The 15,628-nt window shown below is 34.9% G+C and overlaps 1 protein-coding gene across 4 annotated transcripts in view; it reads left to right on the top strand.

The window, feature by feature from the left end:
* CAND1 (cullin associated and neddylation dissociated 1) overlaps positions 1-12,482 on the top strand; it is a 43,230-nt gene extending 30,748 nt beyond the window's left edge. For all 4 annotated transcript variants that reach the window (XM_082422681.1, XM_082422680.1, XM_082422682.1 and 1 more), the window contains 8 exons: positions 2,075-2,367; positions 3,927-4,068; positions 4,429-5,922; positions 7,045-7,140; positions 9,514-9,683; positions 9,762-9,926; positions 11,056-11,163; positions 11,927-12,482. In XM_082422681.1, coding sequence (XP_082278807.1) covers positions 2,075-2,367; positions 3,927-4,068; positions 4,429-5,922; positions 7,045-7,140; positions 9,514-9,683; positions 9,762-9,926; positions 11,056-11,163; positions 11,927-12,151 — 2,693 coding nt within the window. In that variant the 3' untranslated portion in view covers positions 12,152-12,482. The remainder of the gene's footprint in view (positions 1-2,074; positions 2,368-3,926; positions 4,069-4,428; positions 5,923-7,044; positions 7,141-9,513; positions 9,684-9,761; positions 9,927-11,055; positions 11,164-11,926) is intronic.
* The last annotated feature ends 3,146 nt before the right edge of the window (positions 12,483-15,628 follow it).

Here is a 15,628-nt window from a genome sequence, read left to right as displayed (position 1 = left end):
TATGTTCTTATGATCTTGTTGATCTCATCTAGTCTCTTAGCTTTAATATCAATATGCTGAAAAGCCAAATTTTACCTTTATCCCAGACCTTTCCTGTGAATTCCAGGTTCATATATGCAACTGCTTAATTGAGTTACTGCTTAGATGTCTAAAATATCTTCTCTCCACCCTTCCCCCACTGCCTGCCCGAACCTGTTTCTTCTTTAGACTTCTCCATCTCAGGATGGCACCTCCATTCTTCTTAGTTTTTCAGGCCAAAAACTTTGGGGTTATACCTGATCACTTCTTTTACACACCCTCCTCATCCAGTCTCCCATCTCAGGGCTTTCCCCTTACTTCATACTCATATCTATCTCCCTTTGCAGCATTTTTATTTTCTTCATTACACCTAATCATTTTCTGATACACTGAAATTATTTTCTACCGTACCAGGTTGTAAGCTTCATGAAGGAAGAGATTTTAATTTTAGTCTTCTTTATCAATTGCTTTATCCCAGTGCCTGGGACAGTGCTTGACACACATTAGACACTCAGTAAATGTGTTATATTAACGAAGGGAAACCTTAGCTTATAATAGGAATATCCTTTGAAAAAGGAGTAGCATTTTATGTTCCGGATTTTTTGATTGTTGGTTTTTTTAGTGTGGTAAGTACTGATGTTGAATAACAAACCAGGTCCTTCGGCTGCTTTATCAGGTACGTGGATTATACCTAATATCTTTTTATCATAGTGTTATTGTAACTTATAAAACCAACATAATTTTCGTGATTAGGCTATTTAATTTTTTATAACCTTTAAGTATATTTCTGTAAAGTAATTCCTATAGTTGGGTTGCTATTGGAAATTTTTCATTTATTTATGTGCTTTAAAATAATCTATTTGGTAGTACCCTATAATTTTTCTTCAAATAGGTATTGGTGAATAAATCAAATGCCTTGGTTTAGCAGTATTTGGTTGGGTTTTACTATAAAGTGCTAAGATGAAATTAAGTAAGCCTTCTGGAGATTGGAAAATTTTCCAAGGCATAGTTGGCTACATTTAGCTGTCACTAAGCTAATTGGAATATAAGCCAAAGAAGTGATGATATCTTTTTTCCCCCACTGAGGAATCATTTCAGGACTATAGTTCTTACATCTAAGAATAACGAAATTATTGTTAGTAATTTTAGACTGTCCTGAGAACTGCTAATATGTAGGCCATCCTCCTGACTTCATGTTACCCAACTGATTCGGCTTGATGGTGTTAGAAGGAAATAATTTTCAGAGATTTCACACACACAAAAGTTAGCAAGAATATGTAAGTGAGAGAGAATTGTTAATGCTTATGCTTGGAATATTGTTTTAAATGTTTAACAGGAGTTTGGAGAAGCTGGTGCTCTGTTATGTGGGCAGAATTTTCTTGTTATAATTGAGAAAGTATAGTTTATTTAAGCTATATTAAGATAATATCTTGAAAGGTTGAGAATATGCATATTTGTTCCTAATAGCCCATCAACAAATTTAGTGAAAAGCCTTGTAGTCACAGAGAAAGCTGATGTCAGGATTCTTTTTCTCCCCTGAAAAATTAGTTTCACAGCATGACCTGGGATTGGTGATCATTCTTTTTAACACATCATCTATACCACAAATCTATTTTATAGTTTATCTTATAAACTCCCCAGTTGTTTGTTTGATTTTCCTGTAGTGTCAAGTGAATCTTTTGAATTGAACTTCTATTCACATTATTTTAAAAGGCTGGGACATTTATGATTTTATAAATATTTATAATCTGAAGAAGTTTCATGTGTTAATAAATGATTTTAAAGAGTTAATAAGCAGCTCATTACCCATAAATAAGAAAATGTTTAACAAATTAAAAACACAATCAGATAATTTTTCTTTAGAGGTTTGTTTATGTGTAAATTTTTATAAGTAAATTCTGCCTACGATTTAAGTACTGGTTCTTTTTAAACCTATCTATTGCTGTATATCTTAGTGGAAAGTTAGAAAACTATCTTAGTTATGAATATCAGTTCACTTTCTATATTAAACTTTTCTTATGATTAATAGCCTGTTAACATTAAAACTTCTCTTTAGGGAGTGATGATGAATACAGTGACGATGATGACATGAGTTGGAAAGTGAGACGTGCAGCTGCTAAGTGCTTGGATGCTGTAGTTAGCACAAGGCATGAAATGCTTCCAGAATTCTACAAGACCGTCTCTCCTGCACTGATATCCAGATTTAAAGAGCGTGAAGAGAATGTAAAGGCAGATGTTTTTCATGCATACCTTTCTCTTTTGAAGCAAACTCGTCCTGTGCAAAGTTGGCTGTGTGACCCTGATGCAATGGAACAGGGAGAAACACCTTTAACAATGCTTCAGAGTCAGGTCAGTTTAAAAGTGTGTTTTAAAAGTCATGCTAGTAAATGTGATCTTTTAAAGTGGCGTTTTTATATGGAAATATGAGTTCCAGAATAGCTTTAGAGAAACAGTTCTGGGATATGTTTGTATAGTAGTTTATGGATGCTCATATTACATTACTTGTAAATAATTTATTCTGATTGAAGTTTTCTTGATTTTTCCTGGCTAAACAATATTAGCTTTAAGATTCAGTGAAGTAGTCTTTATCTTTGATTAATGGAGAAATCTTAGGGCGGTGGAATTAGACTACTTGTGTTCATAGCTTCCTTCCCTCCTAATTTAGCTGTGTGATCTTGGACAAGTTATTTAGACATTTTATTAAGGCTCACTCTTCTCATTTGTAGTTAGGGTTTACTTAGAACTGTCTACCCAAGGTAGAGATGATATGATCTATGTAAACATACAATGAAGCCTGCTACATAGTATTTATATATACCAGCTATTGTTATTGATAAAATACATATTTTTTTCACTTGAGGACATCTTTTCTAAGATCCTAAATGTTAGCTCTATATAGCCCCCATTTGTTGAATATTTAGTACATGCTAGGTATTTTCCTATCTTATATGCAGTCTCTACAGCAGCCCTATGGGGTACATATTTGTCCATTTTTGTAGATTACAAAACAGATCTTAAGAGGGACTAAACAACTAAACCAGAGGAGGAGGGGATGTACATGCCATATCTATCTTGTTTTCAAGTAGTAAAAATTTTAAAAGTTTGTGGTGAACTTAAAGGTGAACACTGAAGATTAATTGTAGAAGAAAAAGATAAAGTGTATGGAGGACATAAGCAATTGACTAAGTATATGGAAAGCAGATAAAAATCACAGGAAATTTTGATGATGCTGTGGTGAATTAATTAGATAGATGTTTTCTTTTGCCTCTAGTTCTCTCACATCATTGTTTGATATGGTATGCGTCTGTATCCTGGCATCCATAAGATTTATTGGTAAATTCCCTGTTTAGTATTTCCTGCTGACATTAGAAAGTTTAGAAGCAGATGTCTTTGAATCTTATTCCTGCCGCTTATAACTACGTTTGAAGTGAGGTTGATTTCATTGTAACAGCCAACAAAAAGCAAACACAAGGACCCATTTAATGGTTTCTTTTCCATAATTTGTCTTTTTTCTTTAACTGCTTGTATGTGCTATTTCAGTTTCAAAAACCATTTATAAATTATGCTCCTAAAGTTTTGGTTGAAAATTATTTTATTGTTTAGATCTCTATTTAGTCTTGTGCATTTCATAAGTAAAATTAATCAAGGAAGACTTTTGTTGCTCTGTAGAAAGCTAATGATAGCTTTTCTCTGCTCTCTTATTTATCAGTATCAAGCTAATATAGTTTCAAGAGAACATATATAGTAGATGCAACAAAGTTTGTATTGTACAAATTGTTGACAGTTAGTGGAATTAGGAATTTGACCAAAAAAATTCTTCCATTTGTCCCCATCCCCTGTAATTTGTGTTAAGTGTACTGAGGAAGTACCAATAGCTGAACCAGCTAATGAGCACTTGATAATTACAGGTTCCCAACATTGTTAAAGCTCTGCACAAACAGATGAAAGAAAAAAGTGTGAAGACCCGACAGTGTTGTTTTAACATGTTAACTGAACTGGTAAATGTATTACCTGGGGCCCTAACACAACACATTCCTGTACTTGTACCAGGTATGAAAGAAATAGTAAATCACTTCTGGGACTTATTATGGACTTTATTAAGACTTAGATAAGCTTAAATAATTGTTTCCTTGAAAAGGATAATTTGTGACAACTTTGCACATGGAACTAACTTTTTTACAGAACCATTGAATACCTAAAGTTAAAAGTAAAAAGTTTAAAATCGTACCCTAAAATTTTTTACTTTAATATTTATCATAGCTTGTGGAATTTCAACTGCTTTAGAGATAATATATAGTGGGAACTTTAGCAATCTTTTAGGGATTAGTTTTAAATTTTAAAACTAGCTTTAAATTCATAAAGGTGCCATGGATAAAAATACTGGATTTTTCTTTTTTGGTTGGGTTTTAGGAATCATTTTCTCTCTGAATGATAAATCAAGCTCGTCAAATTTGAAGATTGATGCTTTGTCCTGTCTATATGTAATCCTCTGTAACCACTCTCCTCAAGTCTTCCATCCTCATGTTCAAGCTTTGGTCCCTCCAGTGGTGGCTTGTGTTGGAGATCCATTTTACAAGATTACATCTGAAGCGCTTCTTGTTACTCAACAGCTTGTCAAAGTAATTCGTCCTTTAGATCAGCCTTCCTCGTTTGATGCGACTCCTTACATCAAAGATCTATTTACCTGTACCATTAAGAGGTTAAAAGCAGCTGACATTGATCAGGAAGTCAAGGAAAGGGCTATTTCCTGTATGGGACAAATTATTTGCAACCTTGGAGACAATTTGGGCTCTGACTTGCCTAATACCCTTCAGATTTTCTTGGAGAGACTGAAGAATGAGATTACGCGGTTAACTACAGTGAAGGCGTTGACACTGATTGCTGGGTCGCCTTTGAAGATAGATTTGAGGCCTGTCCTGGGAGAAGGGGTTCCTATCCTTGCTTCATTTCTCAGGAAAAACCAGAGAGCTTTGAAACTGGGTACCCTTTCTGCTCTAGATATTCTAATTAAAAACTATAGTGATAGCCTGACAGCTGCCATGATTGATGCAGTTCTAGATGAGCTCCCACCTCTTATCAGCGAAAGTGATATGCATGTTTCACAGATGGCTATCAGTTTCCTTACCACACTGGCAAAAGTGTATCCCTCCTCCCTCTCAAAGATAAGTGGATCCATTCTCAATGAACTTATTGGACTTGTTAGATCACCTTTATTGCAAGGGGGAGCTCTTAGCGCCATGCTAGACTTTTTCCAAGCTCTGGTTGTCACTGGAACAAATAATCTAGGATACATGGATTTGTTGCGCATGCTGACCGGTCCAGTTTATTCTCAGAGCACAGCTCTTACCCATAAGCAGTCTTATTATTCCATTGCCAAATGTGTAGCTGCTCTTACTCGAGCATGCCCTAAAGAAGGACCAGCTGTAGTGGGTCAGTTTATTCAAGATGTCAAGAACTCAAGGTCTACAGATTCTATTCGCCTCTTAGCTCTACTTTCTCTTGGAGAAGTTGGGCATCATATTGACTTAAGTGGGCAGCTGGAACTAAAATCTGTCATATTAGAAGCCTTCTCATCTCCTAGTGAAGAAGTCAAATCAGCTGCGTCCTATGCATTAGGCAGCATTAGTGTGGGCAACCTTCCTGAATATCTACCATTTGTCTTACAAGAAATAACCAGTCAACCCAAAAGGCAGTATCTACTGCTTCATTCCTTGAAGGAAATTATTAGCTCTGCATCAGTGGTGGGCCTTAAACCATATGTTGAAAACATCTGGGCCTTATTGCTAAAGCACTGTGAGTGTGCAGAAGAAGGAACCAGAAATGTTGTTGCTGAATGTCTAGGTAAACTCACTCTAATTGATCCAGAAACTCTCCTTCCACGGCTTAAGGGGTACTTAATATCAGGTGGGTACCTAGATTTTCTTATCTAAAAAATTTTTGTTTATTAGCAGTTGTTGCCTGGAAAGATGGGCCGAAGTTAAAACATTTCTGTATCTTGTTATATGTAGAATCTATTGCCTTATGTTACGATATGGAGCCATATTCAAATGACACCTTGTTGTTTAAAAGGATAAAGAGAGTGTAGTTAGATAATGATTAAATAAATCTGTTGTAGTTTCTAGTGTTTAATGTATTTTAATGTTACTCTTGTCTTAATGTGGGACAGATGTCTCTTGAATTAATATAGCCAGAGGAGCTTGCTAGAATTAATTACAGTACTAAAATTGGTGAACTAACCTGGTTCAAATGAAAGATTCTAGAAGAGTTTTCAGATTACCAGTGTCAACCCCTGTTGTCCAAGGAGAAGGTAATAAAGGCCATTCACTCTTAGAAATTGCTTTCGTTTTTAATAAAAAACTTGACAGTCATACAGGGGTTTAACCAGTTCCCTTTTGTGAGGGATAGATCCTCCACTGCTGGTCTCTCAGGCCGCCTCCTTCCTGGAAGAAATTGTTCCTTTTGAAATCTAATGGGATTATGTTTCATAAGATGAGTAAACCTTGCTTCATTAGTATCCTGGAAGTAATAAGAAATACCCCTCTTGACCAAAGAGAGGTTTTTTTTGTCTTTTATTATTTTTGGCTGTATTGGGGCTTCATTGCTGTGCATGGGCTTTCTCTAGTTGTGGCAAGTGGGGGCTACTCTTTGTTGCAGTGTGCGGGCTTCTCATTGCGGCGGCTTCTCTTGTTGCGGAGCACGGGCTCTAGGCACGTGGGCTTCAGTAGTTGTGGCACATGGGCTCAGTAGCTGTGGCTTGCGGGCTCTAGAGCACAGGCTCAGTAGTTATGGCGCACGGGCTTGATTGCTCTGCGGCATGTGGGATCTTCCCGGACCAGGGATTGAACCCGTGTCCCCTGCCTTGGCAAGCGGATGCTTAACCACTGCGCCACCAGGGGAGCCCAACCAAAGAGAGTTTTAAGGAATTAAAGACCCTGGTGTTATTTGAAGTGGTTTGAAAATGATAAAGGTGTCCATGGATTTTAGTTGACTTAAATACCAATAGACTTACAATTTATTTTTAATTAGGCTCATCATATGCCCGAAGCTCAGTGGTTACAGCTGTGAAGTTTACTATTTCTGATCATCCACAGCCTATTGATCCACTATTAAAGAACTGCATAGGTAAGTGGAAATGAAGATGAACATACTGAATAACTAGTTAACTGTCAAAAACCGAATCATTTCAATAGCTAAATATATCACCAAGGAACTAAAATGCTTTTAAGGGTCTGGTAATTCTTTCATTAAAAAAAATAATTTTGCAAATAGCTGAAATTAGTAAATATGCTAGGATGTCTTTAAAGTCAACTACACATTTGATAATCATATTTTGGGAATGACCTAAAGTAAACTAATGGGTAAAGGAAAAAGATATATGATCTATCTGACTAATCTGAAGTTCTTCCCAGTTGTAAATGAATCTCATTTGAGCTTCTGATGGCCCCAGTTCTTCATTATTACTTGTATCCCTCCAGCTCCCAAGGGGATCTTTGGAGGCTTTTAAATTTAAGGTAGAAATTTAAGAATAAAAAAGATAATTCGTGTGGTAATTAGTTCTACCAACCTAAGAGGAGCTATCCAAGAAAGAAGAGGGCCATCTCTTTCTGTGAAGACAAGAATTAGCTTTTAGTGTTATTTTTCATGATTTTATAACTTCCCTGTGTTGTTTTCATCATCAGTTTTCCTAGAGCTTTTAGTAACCAAACTCTCTGGTGTTTTCTTGAGGACAGAAGAATGGGGATACCAGCAGAGAGGATAGAGGGATATGGCAAAGAAGCTTTGCAGTTTCATGCCATTTAAAAAACACAGTCTAAAAGAAAAGAACTACAGCAAGGGGTTACCAATTCAGAGTAAGGGGGACACGGGGGATAAATGGGTGCCAATGCTGAGACCTAGAATTAATTCAAAGAAAGTCTCTATCAGAAGATTCTTGCCTTTGTTCCCCTCCCCTTTTTGCTTTGATATATTTACTCACATTTTTGTCATTGTACAAGATACAGCAAAGGAAGAGACCTGTGCCAGATCTTTAGAGACATCTTTCTAGGTTGACAACAGTCAACCAGTGTGCATCGTTGGTATAGTTATTCAGTCAGATGATTATCATTCTGTTTGTTTAAAATTGAAATTCCTAGACCACGTCACCATTTGTCTATCATAATAGCAATACTTTTTGTGCTTTACTGAAAGCAATTCACCATGATAGTAATTCTAAGCAAATAGAGGTGAGGAGGTTTAGTCTGGTACATTTAAATTCTTTTTGAACCCAAGCTACATCTTAACCTTTTTTGTAGTCAGAACTTTCCTGGGTGGTCAACCTTGAGTTTACCAACCTATGGTATCTGAAGTATTTTTTTTTCCCTCCCATTTCTTCAAATTGCTGTTGTGATACATTTAAGTCTTCTCATACCTTTTTTCCCCTGTGTATTCTAAAAGATTGCTTATGGTAGGGTTGAGATTACATAATGATGAGTAGCTCTGTGTGAATATCACATGTGTACCAGACACTGTGTTCAGTAATGTTCGTATAAAATTCTCATTTTATAAACTGGGAAACTGAAGCTCTTGCCTACAGTAACTTGCCAGAAGTCGGTCATACAGTTGACAAGTGAAGCAGTGTGGATCACCGTCTGTATGACTCCAAAGATCTTTGCACTATAATTTCTTTCCCGCGTGTGGAAGAACAACCAGACTTACATCTGTGTTTAAAGTGGCTAGGTGCTTTCTTTAGCTTTTTGTCCTATGGTAGGTTTCAGTTTCCTCCTTTTTGTATTCTTAGACCTCTTACCTATTTCTTGTTAAAGGTAAAAATAGGCTTTTGGAGGCACATTTCTCCGTCATCTGATAGATTGTATACTTGTTAACAGTATTCCATCTTTATCAAGCAGTGGATCTGTCTCCACCTTGCTTATCTTTTGAACTCAGGTTTTTAAATTTCACTTTTGGAATTTAAAATTTAAAGTAAATATAATGTAAACTTCATCTGAGCATAAATTTATTTGACTTGTCCACAGCTGTATCCCCACTGCTTCATGCCATAAATGCTCAATAAATGTTTTTTGAATGAGTGAAAAAAAGAAGATTCCACTTTTGTTGGTGCTTTTTTAGTGCGAGTACTAATTTTGAATTTTAAGGAGAATCATTCAAGTTACTAGTTCTTGTGGTTGCTGGCTCCATCACTTTCTATGTCACCCACCTGTTAAATCAACTATCTATAAAAGTAATGGGGAGCTTTTGGGGCTCTCACTCCTTACCTTTTGCATTTAAAGGTGCTGAGAATAGGTTTATCAATTAAGTCCACTCACATTCAGACGTAATAGTTTACCTGTTGTCAAAAGAAATTATATAGCTCACTTAGGATTTCATCATATTCCATGACCCACATTGAAGAAATAACAATAATACCAACAATAATAAACTATCAATTTAGGAAAATAATATAATGCATATTTTATTTTAAGCTTACCATAACTGTGTTGTTCTCTTTTAATTTTTCAGGTGATTTCCTAAAAACGTTGGAAGACCCAGATTTGAATGTAAGAAGAGTGGCCTTGGTCACATTCAACTCAGCAGCACATAATAAGCCATCATTAATAAGGGATCTTCTAGATACTGTTCTTCCACATCTTTATAATGAAACGAAAGTTAGAAAGGAGCTTATAAGAGAGGTAAGTTAGATTGCACTGTTTACCTAAGCTTGTCTTTTACTTTCTAGTATATCTGCGTATTCTGTTTTATTTCAACAGGTAGAAATGGGTCCATTTAAGCATACAGTTGATGACGGCCTGGATATTAGAAAGGCAGCTTTTGAGTGTATGTACACACTTCTAGACAGTTGTCTGGATAGACTTGATATCTTTGAATTTCTAAATCATGTTGAAGATGGTTTGAAGGACCATTATGATATTAAGGTAAGATGTTTGTGCCTGTTTATAGAATGTTTTAGAAGAAGACTTTACTAGTGACTTTCACCTTTGTAATTTACTCTTGTTATTAAGTGAGAAAGATTGGTTTGCTTGTCATGATTTTAGTGTGTTATAAACTAATATGCAAAAGTAATAGCGTTGCAATGTGACATCAGTTGACAAACAGGAAAAATCCAGAAACCTTTTCATTGGAGGAGGAAGTGAATATCAAGAGTTTTGTTAAAGGATAAGAGGAAGAACTGTTTTCAGATACACAAAGCAATCTGTAGAAGCAACTATAGAGAAATTATACTGCTTCTTGGTTTAGAGCATGAACTTTGTTCATAACTGCTTTTTGTTTCCCTATTTGCTTAAGTCCGTTTAAAATGTGAACTATAAAAGGGTGATTTGAAAAATCTTTTTCTTCTACTCAGGACCTTTGGTCAAGCAGGGCAAAAGTGGTAGTTGAGCAGTAATTCATCCATACTATCAGAACTCCAACTTTCATGTTTCCATAATGTAATATGGAATAACCTGACCCCTCCGGAACTCAATGAAAAGAGCCCTGAAAGAATAGGATCCTTTTATTTCTACAGTTTATGGTCTAAGAGAAAAGATTATGGGTTACTGGACTTTATATGGATTAATCTGAATAAGCAGGCTTTTTGTTTTGTTTTTTTAGTGAAATTTGCAAAGACAGTAGAAACTTCTTATAAAGCTTTTCTTCTAGTTCAATTATTTTCTTATTCACTGATTGTTCCATCTGGTGCACATGAGCTTTTTAAAAAATACTGAGTCTGTGGCCCTATCCCGATGAGTGAAGTAAAAATAGATATATTTGTAAAGCTCCCCAGCTGTAATGTGCGGTCAAGATTGAGAAGCACTTTTTTAGTTCTGTACTCTAGGACCGTGACCATCTATCAATCATGATAGATAAGGTAACTCTAGTACTTGTAGGTAAAATTCCTTAGACAAGATTTGAGGCAATTCTGTGTGATTCCAATGGCAGATTACATTAAAATGAAACTTAATGGTACAGGTTAGTCATTTTCCTTTCAAAAGCTTTGTCAGAATTTGGGATTTATCTTTAGAAAATAATGCAAAATCTAAATTTTGTCTCTTTTATTCATAATAGATGCTAACATTTTTAATGTTGGTAAGACTCTCTACCCTTTGTCCAAGTGCAGTACTGCAGAGGTTGGACCGACTTGTTGAGCCATTACGTGCTACATGTACAACTAAGGTAATATTGATGTCATTGATTTAGGCCAGACTTAGTATGTTCAGGATCCCTAGTTGACTCTATACTGTGGTTTTCCAAATTTAACTATGCTAGCACCCTTATGTAGCAGTTTGTTTCAAAAGTTAACTTATTATTCCTATTCCTCACTTCCTTCAAATGTGGATGTTTTAGAAAGCTTAGCACTGTTAAATGCTATTCTTAAAAGTTTGTTAAAACAATCTGACACATATTTTTAAAGTACTGATATGGGTTAAAGTGTGATAGGGCCACAAAGGAGGAGGAAATGTTTAATTCTGGTGGAGGAGGGGGGTGGGGGTCACAGAAGACTTCATATGCACATGACAGCATTTAAAATGCACCTTGAGAAGTCAGGATTGTTTTAGGTCCAGAAGGTGAAACAGGACTTTTCATACAAAAATAATTATATGAATTAAGGCACAGAGATGTCAGTACATGACATGTTTGAAGAATAATGAATAAACAGGGTAGCTAGAGGGGTAGTTTCTTGATGGAGGACAAAGTAGGACTTGCTAATAAGCAGATCCCACTCTTGGTTTTTATAATGGGCCTTGTATAGAATATTCCCTTAAAAGGAGATACATAGCTACTACTAAAAAGAAGTTTCAGAGCAGCTCTGCTTGAAGAATAATGTGCCTTTTGGATCTATGAAAGAGTAGCTTTGCTTTATTTATATGTGCTTAAGTTTTGTTTGTATAAGAACTGCCTTTTATAGCATGTAATATAAATTTACTCATTGTTACAGGTAAAAGCAAACTCAGTAAAGCAGGAGTTTGAAAAGCAAGATGAACTAAAGCGATCTGCCATGAGAGCAGTAGCAGCACTGCTGACCATTCCAGAAGCAGAGAAGAGTCCACTGATGAGTGAATTCCAGTCACAGATCAGCTCCAACCCTGAGCTGGCAGCCATCTTTGAAAGTATCCAAAAAGATTCATCATCCACTAACTTGGAATCAATGGACACTAGTTAGATGTTGGTTCAACCTGGGGACCATTACATTGACCATATGATGCACTGAATTGACAGGTTAATCATAAGACATGGAAAGAGAAGTAAAGCTTCAAAATGTTCCACTTTTTTTTTTTCCTTCATGGAGACAGTTTGACTTTCTTCCATTGTTGTTTTTGTAGCATTTATTTCAGAAATAACATATTTCCATAATCCAGAGGTTGTAAAACCACTAATGTTTTAGTGGTTAGGGCAACATTTAAAATGACATCTAAAAGTTAGGATTGATGGAGATAGGGTCCAGTATCTATTTACCCTGTAATGTTTAGGATTAAAATGTTAAAATTCTGTGACCATGAATTTTCTTTCTTTTATAAATTTTCTCTTATTTAAAAATCAAAAATTCTGCAAGACAAAAACCATGTTTCTTTTTCTTGTATAACAACTTTTTGTTTCAGCAACACAAATTGAGTTTTAGCTGGCAGACAAGAATATCTGTGTAAGATTTGTTACATTTCGGAGGGGTTGGCAGTTTAAAAGAGATAATAAGATATCATTTTTTTAGGTATGGGGATTAACAGTATCCCTGTTTGCGCACACTAATTTTGCATGAGCAAGTTTACAAATATGTATTGTCTGTAAAGCAGCATGTGCAGATTATTCATAATACAAAAGTAAAAATAAGTATTACTGTATTAGTGCAATTTTCAGATATTTATTTTTGCACAGAAAACATATCTGGAGGAAAGAGAGGAGTAAATTTTTGAAACTTTGGTTTTCTTAATGCCAGTGTGAATTTGCAGATGTTTTCAGCAAATCAAGTCATAATAACAATTCGCCACTTCTTTTTCTATTATAAATTTTCGTATACATTTAAAATTTGAATATTTACGTACTCAGCTTTTCTCAGTTACCCATTTGTGTGCGTGTGTTTCCACTTAGAAATTCTTAAAGCCAGATTTTTCTTTCATTTCCTTTGGATCTCTACATTCCTTATCGAAAGAGTCAAATAACTATATGCTTTTGAATTTTACTTTTAGGACAATTCTGAAGCTGGCCATCACAGGTTTGTTAGCTAATAATAGTATTTTCTTTTAGTTGAGTTAGTTAGATTTTCCCCCTTTCTTGTAGAGCTAACTTACATATTGTATTCAGTAAGCGTTGACTACTTTTCCTGATTAAAGGGTCTGTGCTTGGGGGAACAGTACCTTATATTGTAGTTGAAATTTTATTTAACATATCCTTCAGTGAGCTCATTTCACACTGTAGCCTCTTCCTTCAAATTTGTGGTGCTCCTGTAACAGTAAGAACTAATTTCTGAAATAAAAGACATCTCCTAATGCTGTGCAAACATAGTTTACATGTATTGAAGGAGGCAGTTGTTAAATTGAGTGACCGATTTTAAGCATTCAGATATTTGAAAACTGCACCCTTTATTTTTGAAACTGTGAATTAGAAATATTTTTCCTGCTGTATTACTTAACCTGCTTTAACATCCAAATATGCGGTGATTTTAATTGGTAACATAACTGTGGTTATTAGATTAACAGCTTGACTTCAGATATTTAGATGATAATGCATAAGACATCATTACCAGTAAGGATTTTGATTAGGACATGGACATGGACCATTACATGAAGTTGGTGCCATTTCAGAATGTGGCAGGTGATAATCATACCATAATTTGCATAAAACTGTAATAGAAATTTATTTTGAGATGTTGGTATATTATGTACTATGCATTACCGTGATATAGATGTTGTGGATATATTTAAGTATTTGGTTACGTGGTTTCACAATAAATTACAATACTGCAGGCTCTAGGACCATATAGGAGACTGACATGCATATGTTGTGTGAATGTCTTAGTTCAGTGTCCGAAGTTAAATCCAAATACTTTTCATGTATTTGATTTCTCCATTCTTTAACTTCTAAAATGCTTACAGTTTTTTTTTGTTTTTTTGAGTCTTGCAAAATGGCTAACTTTTCTAATATAGCTGAAATTCTATCTTCTAACAAAAAAAAGATTCTGCTCTTTTCTAGTAGTAGATATGGTTTTAGTGTTTATATATGTATAATATATATTATATGTATATATTCACATGTATAACAAAATTAGTAAAAGTAGAATACTCAGATTTTAAATACTGAGTCATACTGATTAACTTCATACTTCTAGTGGTAATGTCCTGATATTGGAATGGAAGTTGCAAGGTGTGGCGCTCAGTCATAATCTGCCACTCATACTGCTTACTGGTCTTTAAAATATTATTAGGAAGTTCTGCTTAGCAATTCTGCATATGTAGGTTCCTCAGGAGATCTACAATAGTAAGAGAACAGCTGCTCTCTGATTTTCTTGAGAATGTTTAAATTGTTTAGATCTACCCAATTTCTTTTTAAAGAAAGCTCGGTATGGGGTTGTGTTTTTAGGTTAGGTTATTTTATGAAACTAAGGTAGAAAGGAAATTTGGTATGGCAAAGCCTAAACTAAAAATTTAAAATCAGCACTGAATGATTTTTTTAAATGTGGCCATGTATTCATTAATGAATCTAAATCTGCTTAACCCCTGGGAATTAGAATTCTTAAAAAACTGGAGTATGGAGACTTCAACAAATGTTTGAATATTTATATAATTTTTATGTAACCATAAGTAACCAAATCATGGTTTTTTTTACACTTTTGTTGGGTAAATGGTAAAGAAATAACATATGGGCATATCTAATTTAACCAGTTTTAAGGGATGTTCTGATATCTTTATATCTAGCTCAGTCTCAGATATATGAATATGATTATATAGGCATGATTGAAGTTTAAAATGATGAAGTATACAAAATCCTCAGTCACTGAAAAATTCAGTTAACTGGTTAACTAATAAACCTTGTAAGGTGTGTTTAGCCACATGTCAAAGTATGTAGTAATACTTGACAATTTTTTAGAAGTTGAGATAACATTTTCTGCCCAAATCAAAAATTTTACCAAAAATTTCAGTTGTTAAAATTAACTGCCAATCTCTAGATATATTATGCTTAGTAAATATTTTGATATTAAAGAGCTTAAAAATTTCAGTAAATGTTGATTCTAGCTCTATCTTAAATATTGAATCCCAATTTTCAAACTACTGCCACCCCAGATTCACATCTGTTTTTGAAATCTTAATCCTCTGTGAAATGGAAAATGGACAAGAACAACAGTTCATTTTACTGTTTGGGAAACGGATATTCTGGTTTTAACTGATTTTCTTCCAGTTAATTAAGTAAAACTCCTCTGATGCCTTTGGCTGCAAAATGCAACACACTGGAAGTATTACGTGGCAAGCTGCCAAAATCTCACCAGATATGGCCATTTTCTTAAGAAACATGTACAGTGAAATTACATATTTTCCCTTTACAATACAGTAAGTTGCTTATTTTCCTATTAATACTAGAAAAATAGGACTTTGTGAACACCTACACTGTAATTTAGGACAAGAGTTACCAGCAACATGTTTTTGGCTCTTTG

This window comes from Balaenoptera physalus (genome assembly GCF_965194825.1).
Source record: "Balaenoptera physalus genome assembly, chromosome: 13".
NCBI classification, from domain to species: domain Eukaryota; kingdom Metazoa; phylum Chordata; class Mammalia; order Artiodactyla; family Balaenopteridae; genus Balaenoptera; species Balaenoptera physalus.
This window is presented reverse-complemented; position numbering and strand designations above follow the sequence as displayed.